Genomic DNA, 18,328 nt, shown 5'->3' with positions numbered 1-18,328 from the left:
TCAGCCCACACGTGAGGAGAGTGTTAAAATATAAAACTATTGTTGGCCCACCTCATAATAGCTTAAGCGTTTGGGATGGATTGGTAAATTACCAGTTTTAATAAATATGTATTCAAATTTATATTGATTTTGGGGTGGGTTTTAAAATTATTATTTTATGTATTAATTTCGGTGTAGTGATCTCAAATTTTTTTAGTTTTGAAAGATTTCATGATTTCAAGCAAATAAGAGTCATAACCTAACTCCAACTAGACCAAATTTTGAGTTTTATTAGTGATAACAACAACCACAAGTAGAAGAAAAACCATTTTTAAGTAAACCAGTTCATTGACAAAATTTGTACAAGGATATCTAAATTTAGGATGCTTTTTTTTTTTTTTTGCTAATCAATTTAGGATGCCTTTTGTTACCATTAAAATGCATATTTTCTCATCTTTGATTGTGGCATTAGCTGGCAAGATTTTTGTTGCTTTGTGCACCGTACATTTCACAAGAAAATCCCTTATAACAATAGCAATACTCTACATTTGGTAATTTAAGGAAGAATGTTAGATTACTAGATTGAAATACAGTGAAAAAAAAAAAGAAAAAGAAAACGTAAGCCTGAGTGCTAAAATTTAAGAAGGCAAATGAGAAATAATGCCTTTTGAAGAAAAAAATTTAATTTTGGCATATATACATTAATAGCATAGTTTACAGAAAACAAAAGGAGAGAGAATTTCTAAAATGCCCTATTATTTGCTGAATTTTTATTTTTTTCTTTAATATAAAATCTGCTATTTACTAATAATTAATTTCAAACCTTATCATTTGTTATTATTTTTTTTTTAAAAAGCCATTTTTGAAATTAAAAATAATATATTGTATATTACACGAGATTCGTCGGAAAATATCTTAATTTTAATTTATGGTGAGATTCGCCATGTGCTTGCAGTAGACACCAAACCAAACCTGAGTCCTTAAAAAAAAGGAAAATAGTAAGAAATAGACCGATATGAAAAGCTTAAAAAATTATATAAACCAATTTTTAATTATAAAAATTAATAAGCCATAATTTGTTAAGTTATGGTTCATAACCAAATAAATTATGGACAAACTTATTAAGTTATGATTCATAGCCAGATAAGTTATGAACAAAAACCGTGAATTATGGACAATAATTTATCCAGTTATGATTCATAACTAAACAAATTATGGACAAAAATAATAATTTGACTTATTTATTAACTTATGTAAACTATTGACCTATTAATTTTAATTCATCTTAAGTCTTGACCTATTTTTCTCTTTCTCCCAAAAACGGCAAAAAATCCCATACATACAAGAACTGATGACCCCACCAAACGCAGCTTTCAAATCCAATATTTTACTTCATTCTCTGTTTTTTTTTTTTTTCTAACATGATTATTGTAACGCTAATATTTGACCAATCCAAGGGCAGAAGCATCATCGGCTCATAGCAAACAATGAAAGCCGATTTTTTGAAAAAAAAAAAAAAAAAAAAAAAAAAACCGTTTTTTTAAAAAAAAAAAAAAAAAAAAAAAAAAAAAAAAAAAGAAGAAGAAGATAGCCGACAAGAACAAGGTATTTTCTTTTCCTGAAAAAACAATTATTAACATGCAACAAGAATAGAGCATTGGGATGAATTTATGTTATTTAACAATATATATATATATATATATTTTTTTTTTTTTTTTAAGGAGTTGAATGTCCCTAAACATCACCAATTTCCTAATATCAAATTCCTACAAAAAATTAAAAACTGAAGCGTGGCCTATGAAGGTCGTTTTACCTCGCTGAACCTGAACGCATCAATTTGTCATTTGATTTTGGCCCCATATCTCGAGAGTTTTCGAAAAATTGTCAACTTTTTAAAGATGACAATCCCAAATTCGAAGGGCAATTTTCGGCCAACACAGCAGCCGAACAAACCATATCAAACCAAGGGTGCGTTACACAAAGCCACACATCCATATATCCATGCAAAATATACGAAAACTCTGTTTTACTTTCCACTCCCATACAAATACAATCCACACACTTCATACATCATAGATATGATCAAGTTATTTTTCGCTATTTTCTGTGCAAAATTTTCTACTCTCTTCCTTTTCACCCATCCGAGCCACTAACCATGCACGTGTGAGGCACACGTGAACTTTGTTCTTTGCCTAGTTTTGTTTTAGAAGTCCATAAGCAGCTGCTGATTTCAAAATCAAATGATTTGGTGAAACCCAAGATACAACTTTTACATCTTTCTATAACAAACAGTATACATGAGAGAGCAAAATATTAAGCTTACTGATATTATTTTGAGCACCGGTTAACAGACTTAGACCCCATTACAATTCTATCATCTATTCAAAAAAATATTGGTTGGCCACGGGTCAATCATTGTATGATTGGGGTTATCTGGAGATCTGGTAAAATCCATGCCGTCGAAAACATGGGCCAAAAACAGGAGAATCTGGCAAAAGAAAACCAGAAAGCTATTAGATACTTTACTTTTACCAGCGAAACTTTGTTTTCGACATGTGAGAACCATGTGGGTTTCAGTTGTATGTGCAGATCTATTGGCCCGCAACAGAAGAACTGGATTTCCGAGATGGCTGTGGAGAGCTTTCATTCGAGTTAATGCTTTTACCAGAAGGTGGCATACACCTTTTTGAAAAAAAGGCGGCAATGTTTTTGGTACGCCCGGAACTCTTTTCTGCTAATAAACAGACAATGTATGCTGTTAGTAAGGTATTATTACTCCTTAGAAAACAATGTAATATTTGGTGGGGTCAGTACAAATGATAATTTATGATGATGACCACCTGGGGATATTGTCAAGCCAAGTTTTTCCAACACTTCTTTCTTGACCTATATCACAAATGAAAAGATCTTAATCAACCAAAAAACTTGCCCTCACATGCACAACCGAAAATAGGGGAAATATGGCACGGATCTATTTCAAAAGTGAGAGAGAGAGAGAGAGAGAGAGAGCAGTCCCATCATATGGATAGCAAAAATTTGAAACAAGTCTCTAACCTGCCAACGATTATCTGCGTAATCTGAGATTGCCCGCACTTTATTCCTTAACTGAGACTTCGAGAAAGCAGGGAACTTCTGTTGTAAACTTTCAGCTAATTTATGGATACCCTGTGGGCAAGACTGAATAGCAGACACCTGAAAAATTGCAAATTAGCTCTTAAAACCAATTAAAAACCAACAAAGCCTAGTTACATTGCAATGCCACAGGAAAACTCAGGAGGTTTATTTCTATTCAGCAAACCAAGAATAATAAGAAACAACTTACAAGCTTATGCAAATCTAACTCTGGTGTGACGATTGTAGTTGAGGTTGGTGTGGTACTATCATTGCCACTGGATGTGCAAGCTTCTTGATCAATCTCTGCTACATTATCAAGTGAGATCTCTACGGGTGAGCTCCCAGGGAATAAACACATACTTAGAGCTCGCAAGCACATCTGTTCCAGCTTAGGAGTACCCGAAAGACCTTCAGAAATTAACAAAAAGGCCTTCTCATGCATCAAGTTGGAAATAATTAAAGGCTGATTTTTCCGGAGAGCGTGATCTGTCAAGTTGCTCAAACACTTTTGCTGCCGGAGCAAAGCACAGAACTCCTCACTTTCCAAACCAGGTGAGCTTTTGGCCTCCTCAGCTGTGATATCAGTTTCCATTCTGTCAACTTGTACTCCCTGAATGCATCACACAAATTTCTCAAGTGAACACTTTAAGTCACTTTAATATGTTATAAGATCAATAATTAACAAAATTGACTTAAGTAGTTTCCTAGCAACAAAGCTTTAGACACATTTAAACACAGGTAGATCTTAGTCCCGCAACGATTAGCTAAACCACTGAATTCAAAGCTAAACCATGTTCATCCTACATTCTTTGATACGGTTCATCCTTAATTCCTTTTTCATTGCCTTACAATCATGATATAACAAATTCGCTATTAAGTTGAAACAGGAAAATACAATATCAGATGCAGGTTGCACAGTTGCAGAGGGATTTTACAGGAAAATGGGGTAGGAAGTGGAAATATGGAAAAGGGGAGCTAAGGTGTCAAGTTGGTTATGAGTTTGTTAGCAGAGGGAATATTTAGGAAGTGGAGTAGCATGGGAAAGGGTTGTCTGTTGAGTTGAAAAATACTGTTAGCAGACCGTTGGGAGGAAGGGGAACCTTGAATTCTCCATTGTTCTCTGCTATTTTCTTGCTTCTCTATGAATGGAATTCCTCTCATACGAAAGATGCATGTGAGATAAATAAAAGGAGCTTGACCCATTTTCAAGTTATTTCCTCTGTGTCTATTGTTAATTTGTTAATCTGTGTTAGTACCTAACAAAAATTCACTCGTGAATTAGGACACAAATATTCAGGACCTTGAACATTTCTTGTTTTTAGGCAGAAACAAAAGAAGACGAGTTTAGGAAGCATGATGGAAGAAAAGAAGCCTTTATTGGCCAAAAACAGCTCAAGAAATTCAAACATTAGATGGAAAAGTCGCTTTAGCTGACATTTACAAATCTAAAAGGGTTAACGAACTGCAGATCAGGAACTGAACATCTATGGCCCATTTAGTTCAGAGGTTTGAACAAAACTTCAAATTTTTGTGAGAGAAAACACTATAGAAAAATGTTTGAATTGAGTTTCAAACCTATGAAATGAACAGAGAAAAAATTTCACCTCATTTTCTGAAAGATATCCATCAGGTACAAAAAATCCATCTTCACTTTCATCTTCATCATCAGCTTTTGAACATCCATCCTGTAAACTTTCATCTTCATCGTCTTTATCGCAATCCGAAAGGCTTTCACCAGGCTCCTCCTGGAGACAAACTTGTCGATATTAGAGATCTTTCCTGTGTAAACTAACATATAGATGCGTATGAGAGGAAAAAGAAAAGAAAAGAAAACTAAAACAGGACGTTACCTCTTCCCACTCTTCATCACTATCGATGTCATAATCCAAATCAGGATCCTTCCTTAAAGGGTGGCGTGGACCAACGACATGACTGAGGAAAGATCACAGATAATGGTTCAGAACTTCATTTAAAGATCCTATTTTTTAAGACAATTATGCTTTTTCTCATTTGATCAAGATCAAATCATAGACAACTCCAATACATGGACCATGACTTCACCTTTTCTTGGGCCATATACCATAAAAAGCAGGTCTGAAACTCTTGTCAAACTGCAGCAACTGCTTGGCCCGAGTCAACTTCTTGACATCAGCAACAGAACAACTAGCATTAGTCCGACATGATCTATCATCCGAAACACATTCTCCACACCCATCTACATGTTTCTCTTCATTCAGCTCATCTATCACCACAATACTAGGCCTACTTGTGGTGAGCTTAAGTTCCTTGAATAGTTTGGACTTGGGCTTTCGACGCAAACCCCAATGCTGGTTTCTGTTTGAACGAATAGACCTACCCAAGCAGCGCCAAGCAGCCAAGTGTGACCTGCAAAGTACCGCAAAACTTTGTAAACTGATTTAAGAAGCTTACAAGATTGAGTTAGCAGAAAAGAGAAAAAGGACAGGGAAACATACTTGGTGATATCCTCAACACTAATATCTTCACTTGACGAAAGAGTACAGTCCATTGACTGCGTAACTGCATTGGGCAGTTTTCCACACCCTTTACTCAATGAACCATTCGTAGTTTCTTTGGTGGAAGACTGGTGAGTACTCTGAATTGGAGTGGTTTTACTTCTCTTAATAAAACGTTCCATAATTGAAGCTTGCTTCTTGATAGAAAGTTGCTTTTTCAGCTCCGTTTCTTCCTTTTCCCGACGCTTTCGATCTTTCTCAGCTTCTTCTTGTTGCTTCCTTAACTGTCTCCTAGTCTCGGACTCCTCTCTCTCACGACGCCTTTCATCCTTTTCTGCCTCCTCTTGCAGCCTCTTTTGCTCCTTTTCCTAAAATATATGTCCATATTATGATAAGAGAACTAAGATTTTTTTATTAATACAAAATTTAACAACTTCCATCCACATGAATTGAATAAAGGATAAAGTAGAGAAAAACAATAAACACTGTTCTCAGTAAATATTCATAGTCACAATCGCAAATATCCATTGCCTCACTGAGAGCCTCATAAACAAAGCATACCCCCGTCAAAACATTAACAAGATTAAAAGAGCTGCACTTACACTCTGTAACTTTTCCTTTAGAACCTTCATTTCCAATCTTTTTTTCTCCTTTTCAGCTTCTCGTTTGTCTCTCTCCAGTTGTTTGGTAAGCAATTTCTCTTCTCTTTTTGCTTCCTTTTCAACCCTAAAAATTTTGAAAGGGGAAAAAAATTATAGAAAGAACCATAAACATCAGAACAGAAGGTCACTTTAGATACATACTGGTTTGCACCATTTTTTTGCATCAGGCCTTCAACTAACAGACGAATGTCTGCCTCATTATGTGCTTTACCAAGCTTGTCTGATGCCTTTCTCAGGTCATGTTTGTAATTATGATCACCCTCTGACTTTTGTAATGCCGCAATCATTTCTAAACAACAACAACAACAACAACATGCCTTAATCCCAACTCGAAATCATTTCTAAAAACACGAGGAAAAAAAGCACTTAACGAAAAAAGATCAGATAAATTTCTAGGAAAATTCTATAACTAAAGGTGCATGACTACTCTTCTGGAATGAACATGTGGTTCAGTCTTGGGCAAAAGTGAGACAATTGATAAATCTAGCAGCTGAGAAGAATTCATGGACAGGTACTGACTGATAAATAACAACAAACAGTTGCATATAATATCAAAAGAAATGGAAAATAGAATTTGCCCAAGAACTTTGGAATTCTATTTTTCTTCTAGAAGGTCAACTGATAAGGCTTTTGTGCATTTCAATAATAGGGATCTTCTACTCCTCCGAGCTTAAAAGGTTGCATGGTAATCTTGAAAAGAAATTGTGATATAAAGAAGAAACCATAAAATTTGCCAGACACAATATGCCAAAATAAGGACAAGCATTCTAAAGCTAAAGCTTCTTTTGAATAAAAAACAGAATTATAATCGACTCAAAACATCCAGAAGAGCAGATCTGAGTCCAAAATGGCTAGTGATAAGCCACCAACTAAATTCCAATTCTTTCATATTGGATCTGCAGACCAGAGACGTACATCCGTATATACATATGTATCCATGCATGAATATGTTTGTGTGTGCATGTTCACACATAGTTATATTTTCTTCAATTATCAGTACCTCTGGTCCTCTAACATTAACCACAAGTCAAAATAAAAGGGAAGAATGTGCACCTCTTTTTTTTCCCCATTCAGTTCCTGTGCTAATTAAATTACTAATATGATAAAGGTTTTATTTTCTAATTTTTCAGAGCTTTTAGCTCTAGGGAGAAGATTTTAAGTGAGCATAAGTCAAGGGTGTATCTTGTGCATAAGGTGTTAAAAGAAACAGACCTTATAAATAAAACTAAGGTGTCAAAAGGACCAAATCTATCGTAATTGATTAAGAGACAAAGTACATCAAGCCATCTACGCAGAGATGGTCCACAACACACATAACTCCTCGCCATCAATGGCACACTTTCGTTTTATTTTTTTCCCTGCATGAGAAATATCTTCTCCCCAGTTTTATTATTGTTATATTATTACTGCCATATGATTTAAATAAAATCCTCCCAACATATTCTTAAGGCTCTGACGATAACTGCATGTATTGACTGAGAAACAGCTGGTTAGGCAACATCCATGTAGAAGATAATAAACCACAAAGAAGGCTAAGAAAAGCAGAGCAATCTGCAAAATTAATTACGCACAAAAGCAACATACAGGATTAAACAAGGCTGACTGTTCCTTATGTTTTTTTCTGGATAACCATCAAACAAAGTTGAAGTATGATGAAGAATTAGAACCATCCATAAGGCAAAGCCGCAAAGGAGGCAAGCCTACCAGAAACAGCAGTTATCCTCTCATGAATCCTTTTCCGACAAGTGCGCCGAATATTCAATACTCCACGCACAGATTGTGGCAACAACTTTAAGTCCCTTGTCTATGCAATCAGCAAACAAATTTATTACTTAACTATACATAAGTAACACATTACCAGCAAAGGAATTTGAATTAAAAAGACAAGATAAGTATACAATTAAACAAGCAAGCATGCCCTAAAGAAAGAATATCATGAATGAAGACTTTATTTCAGAAATATCCAATAAAGAAAAAGTTACAAAACAAATCTGAAAACAGAAAAACCAACGATGGCCGTGATTAATGATTAGCAGGCCCCACACCGTATTAAAAAAATAAAAAATAAAAAAGTAAAAACTAGAATATTAGATAACAAAGCATTTAATTACAATCACAATCACACCTTAACAAAAATTAATTAACCCACAAGGATTTTTAAGCCCATTTAATTAAATTTTAAGTCCATTCAATTAAGAGAATCATGTACGCAATTCACATTAAGCACGGTGAATCAATCAACAATGAAAACTAAAATTATAAGGAAAAAGAACAATTTCGATAAACATACGGTAAACAATATGGTTAACTTAAAAGAGGCTTAATACAATACTGAAGGAAAACTTGCATGTTAAAAAGTAGAATCTTCCCATCAAGTACTTAACGCAACTGATTAAATGGACACGGAAAAATTAAGAAAATGAACTATTTTTCTTCGCTTATACTTAAATTCTTATCAATCCATTCAAGTTAAAACAAAAGATTAAAAAAATATTCAAGTACAATAATTAAATTGATCCAACAACGATTTTTAAGCTCATTCAATTAAAAGGCACATTATTCCAAGAAATTCCCAGTAAACATAGTGAATAAACTAACAAAAACCAAAATTAAAAAAAAATCCATTTCTGACAGACAAGGAAAACTAATAAAACAAAAACATAACAGAAACTAGATTTTAGACGCGCATTATAATTACAATTAACAGTGTGCATTAACAAAAATTAAATTGACCCGAATTTTAAGCCCTCTTCAAATAAAAGGCACATTCCAAGCAATTGAATTCCCATTAAGTAAATTAACAACAAAAATTAAAAATTAACACTGAACAAAACCCAAATTTGGATAAAGAATCACCTCCCAACACCAAAGACAAGAATGGGAATCGTCCTCCAAGACATCGGCATCGGCATTGGAAACGCCGTACATCACCCTCTGCCCAACAAACACAACCGTACTCTTCACCGATGCCACCGTCAGCAAACCCTCACAACAAACCCCCTTCTCCTTCGCCTTCGCCACCTCGCCATGAATCTCCTCCACAAGCTTCGACAGCGGAAGATCACTCTCCTCCATCAACGCTGCCACCAACGCATTCGCCCCGCTACGGCACTGCATGGCCGTCATGATATCCAAATCCACCGCTTTCTTTCCCGTCACTTCCTTGTAGAACCCGAACAAACCCTCAAGCTCCGTACGAAGCGCCACGATCCGAGCCTCTTTTTCTTCTGTTGTTGCGCCCAAAACTTCCGGTATAAGACTCGCCGACCTTTTGCGCTTCTGGCTCTTTCCCGGTTGATCCGGACCGTTCGTCTTCTGGCCATTTGGGTCAGGAGCGCCGTCGATTTTCACCACCTCGCACTCCATGGTGAAAAAGATTAGGGTTTCGAAAGCGAAATTCGGAGATTTTGCTTGATTAGAAACCCTAACAGAAAGCAACTGAGGAAATGGAAAAAGAAAACAAATCTTAGAGAAATGAAATGAAACTTCTCTGAAGAACCGTATCAGAGAAATCCTAAAGAAAGAAAGTAGGGATTCGGAAGAAGAAACTCCGGAAGAATTTGAATCTGATCAGAAACCCTAACAGAGACAAAGTGGAAATGAAGGAGGAAGAAGAAGGAGATGGAGAAATGGAAAAAGAAAAAAAAAATTTGATAAATAAATGGGTTTTCTTGTTTTCTTATTGGGTCTCCCGCCAAAAGTAAGGGCGGGTTTGGTTTGGCTCCAAAAATGGGAAAAGAAAGCGTTTTTTCGAAAGAGGTTTTCGCAGTTTCGCGCCTTGGGCCTTTCGCGGGCGTCTGAGAAACGACATCTAGTTTTTCCCTCTAAATATATGTCAACGGCTTGTCGTCTTCATGTATAGATAAAAGATTGTGTTTCTCGGTTATATTTTTGAGTTACGGTAATTTGAGTATAAATTTTAAATTAAATTTGAGTTAAAATTATAACTTAAATTTATATTTAGATGTGGACATTTGAGTTATGATTTAAATTGAGAATCTATTTGAGTTTATATTTAAATGGGTCAAAACTTAAATTTATATTTAGGTAATATTTTAATAAAAATTCAATGGTGATGAAAATTTTTAATAGATTATATAGGTGAGGTTTTATTCGTCTCTTCGTTGTGAACGCATAAAAAAAATCATCTCAATCATAATTAAAACGAAAAAATTATGACATTTTTAAAAATAAAAAAATATTATTTACTAACTTGAATTTGAGTTTAAAAACTTAAATTGAAAAAGAAACTTGAACCCAAATTTTAATTTCAAACTCAAATTCAAACTTAAATTTTACAAATGAATATAAATTTAAATAAAATTATAACTTAATTTCAAAAAATTTTTGAGTTTTACTCAAAAAAAAAAAATAAGCTTTTTGGTCGCTGGCTTTTAGAATAGGAACCGGATTAGGGGTGTAATGTAAAATGTGGGGAAAAGAAAAAGGAAAAAAAAAAACGGAATGAAAGGGAAAGAAAAATATGTAAAGGGGTGTTTGTATTTTTTTTTAAGCCAACTTCTCGTTTACTTTTGAAAACTAGTTGGCCACGTGTTTGTCCACGTGGAGAATAATTTTGTCTCTATTTATTTTATAGGTTTGAATTATTGTTAAATTCTTTTATTATAGTATTTTTTTATAAAATTTAAATTTTTATTTAGATTTTTATGTTTAAATTTATGAACCAAACAAACTTAAATTTTCTCAAGTTGTCAACCAATCTCAAATTAAAAGAACAATATTGAAATTATTTTACAGTGTATTTGGTATGGTAGAAAATAAAAATGAAAGAAATTAGAGGAAAGAGTTTAGAGTGGAAAATGAAATTTTAGATTTTTTAGTAGAATAGAAATGGGGAAGAAAGAAAAATAAAAATTTATAGAGCCCACTAATTTTTAATCCTTCTAATTTTGAGAAGAAAAGATGATGAAAAAAATTTGACAAATAAATAATGTGTAAAATAACAATTTTAATCTTTACAATTCATCATATTTTTATTTGTATTAAGATATTATTGTAAAATATCTTATATTTAATATATTTTTTTTCACTTTTCTTTCTCTTGTACTAAATAATATGTAAAAAAAATTATTTTACTTCTTTCACTTACATATTAATGCTGGATAAATTTGTGGACTACGGGTAATTAAAAAAGGGTGGAGTACCAGAAAAAATCTCATATTATGATAAAAAAAACTTTGTAATGTTAATATTTTTATGTTGAAATTAAAAACTCGAATTAGCGAACCGAACAACCCTAAAAAACCGACGAAGCCCTATGAACACCCTCACAAATGACAAATCCTGTAAGTACTACTGAGGAGGGGATGCCTCTTCATAAGTTTTGGTACTTCAACTGAGGACATATACGACATTTTATAATTTAAAAGCAAAATATTGTTCCCATTTGGATGCATTTTGTACTCCGATCAAGGATATATATGACTTTTCATAGTTTGAAAAAGCCAAAAACTCGTTCTGATTTCCCCGTTCACTTCACTGATTCGAGTTTAAAATTCAAATTTTTCTACAGTAAAAAGCTCTCATAAACAATCACATTTAACTTTTTTGCTACAGTAAAAAGCTCTCACATAAAATCACATCTCAACTCGAATTCTAAATTCGAATCAGCGAAGTGAACGAGTATTTTGATTTGAGTTTAATTTAGACTCTGAGTGAAGTGTTTAGGAGGAGATTAATTTAACATTTAAAATTTGAGTTTCATATTCACTTGTATTAAAGTTAAACTTCAATTACAAAGAAGTGTCTTTTTTTTATAAAAATAATCTACACTGTAAAATTAAACTTGAGTAATAAAAAAATAAGAGACGGGTGAAACTCACAAACTCGAGTTATTATTTGAGTCTAAAATTTAAATTGCGTTTAATAAATACATAACTCAATTTAATTTCACACTCAAATTTAACTTATTCGAGTGTGATCTACAAAATGAACAGCCCTTAGTAAAGCTAAAAGGTGCAGCTGTCGATTGAAGGGGAAAAGTGGTAGAGATGTCCATGTTTGAGAAGAATTAGCTCCAGCTATTGAGTTTCTGTTTACTTTTTCCCTCTTCTCTTCTGTAATACTTGTAGGATTTTCAATTCTTTCTCCTCCTTCCCTGTTCTCTCTCTGTTTCGTGAGAAGAAATATAGTTGAGATTGAAGGAAAAAAATAACCTTTGCAAAAACGAAAAAGATAACAAAGCATCACTAGAATTCATAGCCTAGACCTCGCTGTTTTTCCTTTTCTTTTTCTACTGAGATGAACGAATAAATATTTTTTATATGTGTTTTTTCGTCAAAGTTTTCGATAACTCTACAAAATAGAGTTACTTTACTTTTAATTTTGTACAAAAACCGACATAATTTTCAAAATTTTAATTTATTTTGATTTGTTTTAATGCAAACTATTTTGGTTTTATTAGATTTTTGTTTATTTTTGTGTGATTTTAATTTTTTATGTATTTTTATTTTATTTTAATTTGTATAAATAAATATTTATATAATATAATATATATATATGTTTTTTATGTTTGTGTATATATAACAATATATTATTACTATAAATAAATAATATATATTATATTATATTATGTTTTTATATAATATAAATATAATAATTCTTATTTTATTTTTATTTTAATTCATATTCAGTCACATCTGTTGAATCGAAGCACTTGGACGATTAAGATTGGAGATTGCATTACACTCTCCGGGAGAAATATAGTGAGGAGACATGGAAACATCAGCCGACCTCACAAGTTGAAAAGCATTTTTCTTATGTTTGATCCATGTGAGCCAGTTAATATCAGCTTGTTTTCTCATATCAATTCTGTTTCAGCATGTGTCATGCTTATTAAATCAATGGTTCGGATCAATTTGAAAATTTTGTTGGTTTCTGACGGCCAATAAAAATCAAATTTTACGTAGTTCTTACCGCACTAGATTAAGTCCAAAATATTGGATTCTCAAGGTGATTTCAGAGGAAGAAAAAGAAAAAAAAAGAAGAAAAAAATAAAAAATTCTAAAGAATGCAACTTGCAAAATCATTTCACTTGCTAAGCCTCCCATGGACCTTCTGCACCTGCTTCGTGACTCTACTGCATCCATGAATTGGACTCATCCGCATTTCAAGACTTATAAATAGGTTGCTTCTCCAACTCTTCAAGGCATCCCTCGAGCAGCTATTTAGAATTAAAAAAAGGAAAATCTTTGTTTTGGTAATTCTTAGTTTAAATTTTAAAGTTTGTAATTTTTAGTGTTTAAATTTAAATTATGTAGGAGGAGTTCCGAGTCCTGTTAGGAGATATCCGAAGCAGGTCAAAAACTGTATCCGTCACTAATATTTGTACTAAAACTCTACTTTTATTATTGTTGTTATGAAAATGTTATTTGAATCTTTTCTTTGTACTATGTTAGTTTAATTATAATTATGTTTTAAATTTAATTTTTGCTGGGATAATAAGTAATCATATTATGAGAATTTAATTTGTGTAAATATTATCGTGATTGTCATACTTGTGTTAACATATTTATTTCTGAACACAATGCTTTCGAAATTTCTGATCAACTTTTTAAATGAACTGAGGATCAAAATGAAACCGATATGAGATTTTTGTGACACAATTCTGAAATAAATACTGTAAATTATGAGATAGTATAGAGATATATCTATCTATTTTTATGTGGTCATTTTTTAATATTTTAATATGAACATTTTTGTAATTTAATTCACATAAAAATATAATGAGTTTTTATGATAATCTATATTTTATATATAACTTTAAAAAAAGTACGTAAAACATAAGAGAATTCGACTATTAACATAATATAATTTTAAAATCACAATAATATTTAAATAAATTAAATTTGAATAATATTCATTACTTCTCAGAATTTATAATTGGCTTGCTTTTATAATGCTTTACTGGTTTTTGTTCTTAATTTACACTTATTTTGTTTATTAAGCATTAGAGATTGAGAGCATCGAAAGTTTTTTTATAGTTCATTTAGTTCATTAATTCAAGTTAAGATATGATTTTATGTAAAAAAATTTTATTATAATTAAAAAATTAGATGTGGTTATTTTTTTAAAAATTTTTTTATTAAATTCACTTCAGTTAAATGAACGTATTATTTATTTTGACACCTCACTATAACTTTACACGTCAGCTCTTTCTTATACTTCTACACACACGGGGTCAGAAAACGAAGCCGAAACCACCTTTCTCGTCTGCTACCAGACAAAAGGAAAGCTCTGTAAGTTGATATTTTATTGCATCATTATAGAGCTGATATTATGTAAAGTTGCAATTAGGTGTCAAAATGTTAGTGGGGAACCATCAAATGAGATAACAAATATGAACTAATTAATAGTACTACTTGAATATAATTTTAAACAAAAATAACTTTGTATTTTAGTCTGGTATAAGGGTGGAGTTGTGTCCAAAATTTGAACCGAGCCATCACATTTGGAGTGAGAAAAATTTAAGCCCCAACACTGTATTTAGTTCATAAACTTGTAACTCTTGGAGTTATCTCAGATAAGCTCAATTTTATGAGCTGAGCAGATTGGACTTAGACGTTTGACTGTGCCCTGTTGGAAAGAAAAGTATTGTTTTAGCAACCAACCATTAATGAGATTTTGAGTTACAATTTCGGAGGCCTTTGGAGGAGAGACACGACACAGTGACAGAGGAAGCTTACATGCCACAACCCAGGTGTTCACTCATCTTAAATGCCACCAGTCCTAAAAATGCCGCATGTAATTCAGTTTTTTTTTTTTATTTTATTGAAAAATTAGTTTTTTATTTTTGAATTTAGAATTTAAATTAAGATATAATTTTATATTATTGTAATAAAATTTAAATTTTAAACTCAAATAAAAAAAAATGAAAGGAGGTCTTGGTTAATATTTTCGAAATAAAAAGTAAATTTCTTTTTCTTTTCTAAACTTTTCTAGAAGATTGAAAAAACAAAAAATCTCCACGACTCCATGAATCCATTTCTGCACAATCGTATTAGTGATTTCCATAAATCTGACGTTGCTCAACAAAGAGACAACAACAACAAATATTCTTCTCTTTTCATTTATTTATTTTAAGGAAATTCATTTTCTTTTCCTGGGTCTACTATGAAGCATTTTTTGATTATCTCACCGGAAAACATGAGAATCAATCTCTCACTTGCCGCGAGGTTCAGTATTTCTAGCGGCGAGGTTCAATCTGAGGATTGAGGAAGTGAGAGGGAGATAGACTGAGCTTGAGAGCCTTTGGCTTTGCTTCTAAGAAAAAACGACGAGCGAGTAGGGACGGCAACTCGACGAGTGTGAGAAGAAAAAGAAGAACGGTGTCAGAGAGGGAGGCTAGCAGAGGACTGAGGACTAGGAGCTGCTGAGCGGCGCAAAGAGAGAAGGTGAGAGTGAGATATCAGATTGAGAGTCAGGGCATTGGGATTTTTTTCCCACTGATCTCATCGGCCGGGTCGGAGAGTATTGGGCTAAAGGAAGCCCGCCCTGCGGCCCAACCCGTAATGTGCTGGTTGGGCCTATTTGAATTCAAGAAAAAAATGAAATCCACAAATTTTGAAGGCGGATTAGTCGAGTTTCTTACAGCCCTAGTCTCATAGTCCACATTGGACTGAATAAAAACCACCCCATCTATATATTTAATTATATATCCTTAGCCACGCGATGGTATTCAATCGGCTTTAGATATTGTGCACTGTCGGTGGAGCAAATTATAAGCATATCCCCTACAAATACCCTTTATTTTTTGACGTACGAGTTCACATATGAAATATTTTGATGCGAAATCTAATCTGATCGGAGGTTTTGAATAAAGGTGGTTTAATTAAAAGATGTTATATATCTATGTAAATACTATATATATCATAATCAATCGCGATACAGTTAATTTACAAACCTACATATGTATATTATTATTTCCATACACAGACACACACGCGCGCGTATCCGAGGAGAGATCATACATAATATATTATCGTACTATAAAGCTACACATGGTAAAAACAGCACGTACGTGCGTAGTTTAATCTTAAATATGATGGGTAACGTCTATACATACATATATATATATATATATATATATACACACACATATAAATTAAGAATATATAGTCCTAGCTAGTACTGCATTTTTCAAAATCTTATTTTCAGTCTTCATGCTTATCTTAACTTATAGCTTTGAGAGTTCGATAGGTGTAATACGGTTTGGATATGTGATTAAAAGGTAAGTATTAAGATTAATCATGCATTTATCTCGGCCTTCTTCCGCTAGTTTCCCTTTGGCAGTTGAAATAAACAGCAGCGACAGGCAATCCTAGATTGTAAAGCTCAGCGAAGTCTTTGGTGTTGAAGTTTTGACGCCACCCCGGCGCAAAGACTGTTTGCCTTCCCAGTTGTCGAAACAAAATGAAGACGAACCGGTGAATCCCCACCGTCGGCCGTGGACTCTCATAGCAAACCACCTCTTGTCCTACAACGCATGATGAAGGACAAAATAAATAACCATGTTTGTATGCATAATATATTATATCGAGTAGTCCTATGTACTACTATATGCGTGTATTATTGATTCCAGGAAACGTCAGGGAATATATATACGTGAAGGAATCTACTGAATGTGACACTAATTAGATGATCCTTTACAAATGGCGGGGACAAAATTATGTCTAATATGTCTGTCCATTTATGTGCTACCATGTTATTGTTGCAAATTGCAATTGATAATGGTGTTGAAGAAAAGCTATGTCGTAGAATTATATAATGCCCTACACGTAGAGACAACTTGTAGGGGCCGGTACATTACTTTCTTAGCTGGTAGGACTGAATATATTTTCATAAGCTGATTGATTGATTGATTAATTCATTATAAAAGGTGTGTACACACATGATGAATCAAAACACATGTAATGATTGTGTAGTTTTTTAGAAAGATGTAATAGTTAAAGATGGTTAATTTGAACTTTTTATTCCAAAGTAAACTGGAAGTGAGTGCTAATAATTAATAGATAAGGTGGGACAAGAGGACAAAGGAATTAATTAATTAATTAATTGTAGTTTGTCGAGAGCCCAATTTCCTTTCCTTTGTCCAACTCTTGAAGTTTCCTAGCTAGCTATATCACAAATTTCACAGGTAATATATTCACCTAATTTATTGAATGAGCCAGGTTATAATGTCGACTGTCTCTTGAACGAGTTATTTACCAACTATTTTATACATATATCAATAGTTTTTAATGGTAATTATATTTAGATCGGTAATTACTCCCTAAAAAAAATCAGTAATTACTGATCAAATCATAAAAATAAGTGCCTATATATATGCATGGATAGTGGCAAATATGAAATACCAAAGTACTCCATCACATGCGTTTGTGCTTATATATAATAAACACATAGCAGATGTTTGGGTCATAAATTCAGAATTATTCTCGTTTTATGTGTATTTTTTATAAAAAAAAATACTATAACGAATCACGAACTATGATTCAAAGATACAAATCCCCCTTCTAAACGTCCAAAGTGTTCACATATATAATAAATTATTAAGATATATGTATGTATAAACATGCACGCATAGTTTGTCGTTACGTGTATATACATATATGTGTGTGTGCGTGTGCGCTGTGGAATATTTGAATGGATGTGAGAGCTATGATGCATGATATTGTAGGTAGGCGTAAACTACTTACCGAAGCTAGCCCCTGTAGTTGCTGGAATATCAGTCACCAACCTGAAAAGTCATATTCGAAACAAACACACGCGCAATTATTCACCAGACATACTCATGTCACCTTTTTGGAGAGTCAAGTAATACTACACTTTATGATTATAATAAAAAGACTCTCCATCACTTTAAATTACCTGAAATATTAGTAATTACTGATGAATTATTCATAAAAAGATTATAACCTCAAAAAAAAAAAAAAAAAAGGTGGAGTAGAACCAGAAGCACAGACCATCTGAGGTTAGTTCAGATGGTGGGAGGGGGTTTTGAATTATGAGGCCCTAGGTTTAAACCTGAAGAGTGTCAAGAGAGCTTATCTAGCCGAAAAAAAAAAGAAAAAAACCAGAGGC

The 18,328-nt window shown here is 33.0% G+C and overlaps 2 protein-coding genes across 3 annotated transcripts in view; both read right to left on the bottom strand.

The window, feature by feature from the left end:
* Nucleotides 1-2,248: 2,248 nt before the first annotated feature.
* Nucleotides 2,249-9,646, bottom strand: LOC21395025 (chromatin assembly factor 1 subunit FAS1). Of its 2 annotated transcripts, none has more exons than XM_024174453.1 (12): nucleotides 9,086-9,646; nucleotides 7,934-8,033; nucleotides 6,371-6,518; nucleotides 6,170-6,293; nucleotides 5,568-5,935; nucleotides 5,155-5,478; nucleotides 4,944-5,025; nucleotides 4,698-4,838; nucleotides 3,302-3,703; nucleotides 3,034-3,171; nucleotides 2,820-2,865; nucleotides 2,249-2,713 (listed from the first exon to the last, which is right to left on the bottom strand). In XM_024174453.1, the coding sequence occupies exons 1-12, from the start codon at nucleotides 9,593-9,595 to the stop codon at nucleotides 2,571-2,573; spliced, it is 2,526 nt and encodes an 841-aa protein (XP_024030221.1). In that variant the 5' UTR covers nucleotides 9,596-9,646; the 3' UTR covers nucleotides 2,249-2,570. The 2 variants fall into 2 exon arrangements, with proteins under 2 accessions (XP_024030221.1, XP_010109943.2); XM_010111641.2 differs by having other exon boundaries at nucleotides 2,249-2,710.
* A 6,728-nt stretch (nucleotides 9,647-16,374) lies between these two features.
* The window catches only part of LOC21395024 (protein HEADING DATE 3A), a 4,254-nt gene continuing 2,300 nt past the window's right edge, over nucleotides 16,375-18,328 (bottom strand). Inside the window, exons 3-4 of the mRNA XM_010111640.2 lie at nucleotides 17,944-17,984; nucleotides 16,375-16,724 (exon numbers count right to left, since the gene is read on the bottom strand). Of these exons, the coding sequence (XP_010109942.1) occupies nucleotides 16,504-16,724; nucleotides 17,944-17,984 (262 nt within the window). The 3' untranslated portion in view covers nucleotides 16,375-16,503. The remainder of the gene's footprint in view (nucleotides 16,725-17,943; nucleotides 17,985-18,328) is intronic.

The sequence above is a fragment of the Morus notabilis genome, unplaced genomic scaffold (genome assembly GCF_000414095.1).
Source record: "Morus notabilis unplaced genomic scaffold, ASM41409v2 Scaffold2224, whole genome shotgun sequence".
NCBI lineage: Eukaryota > Viridiplantae > Streptophyta > Magnoliopsida > Rosales > Moraceae > Morus > Morus notabilis.
Note: the sequence above shows the minus strand (reverse complement) of the source record. Positions and strands in the feature narration are given on the sequence as shown.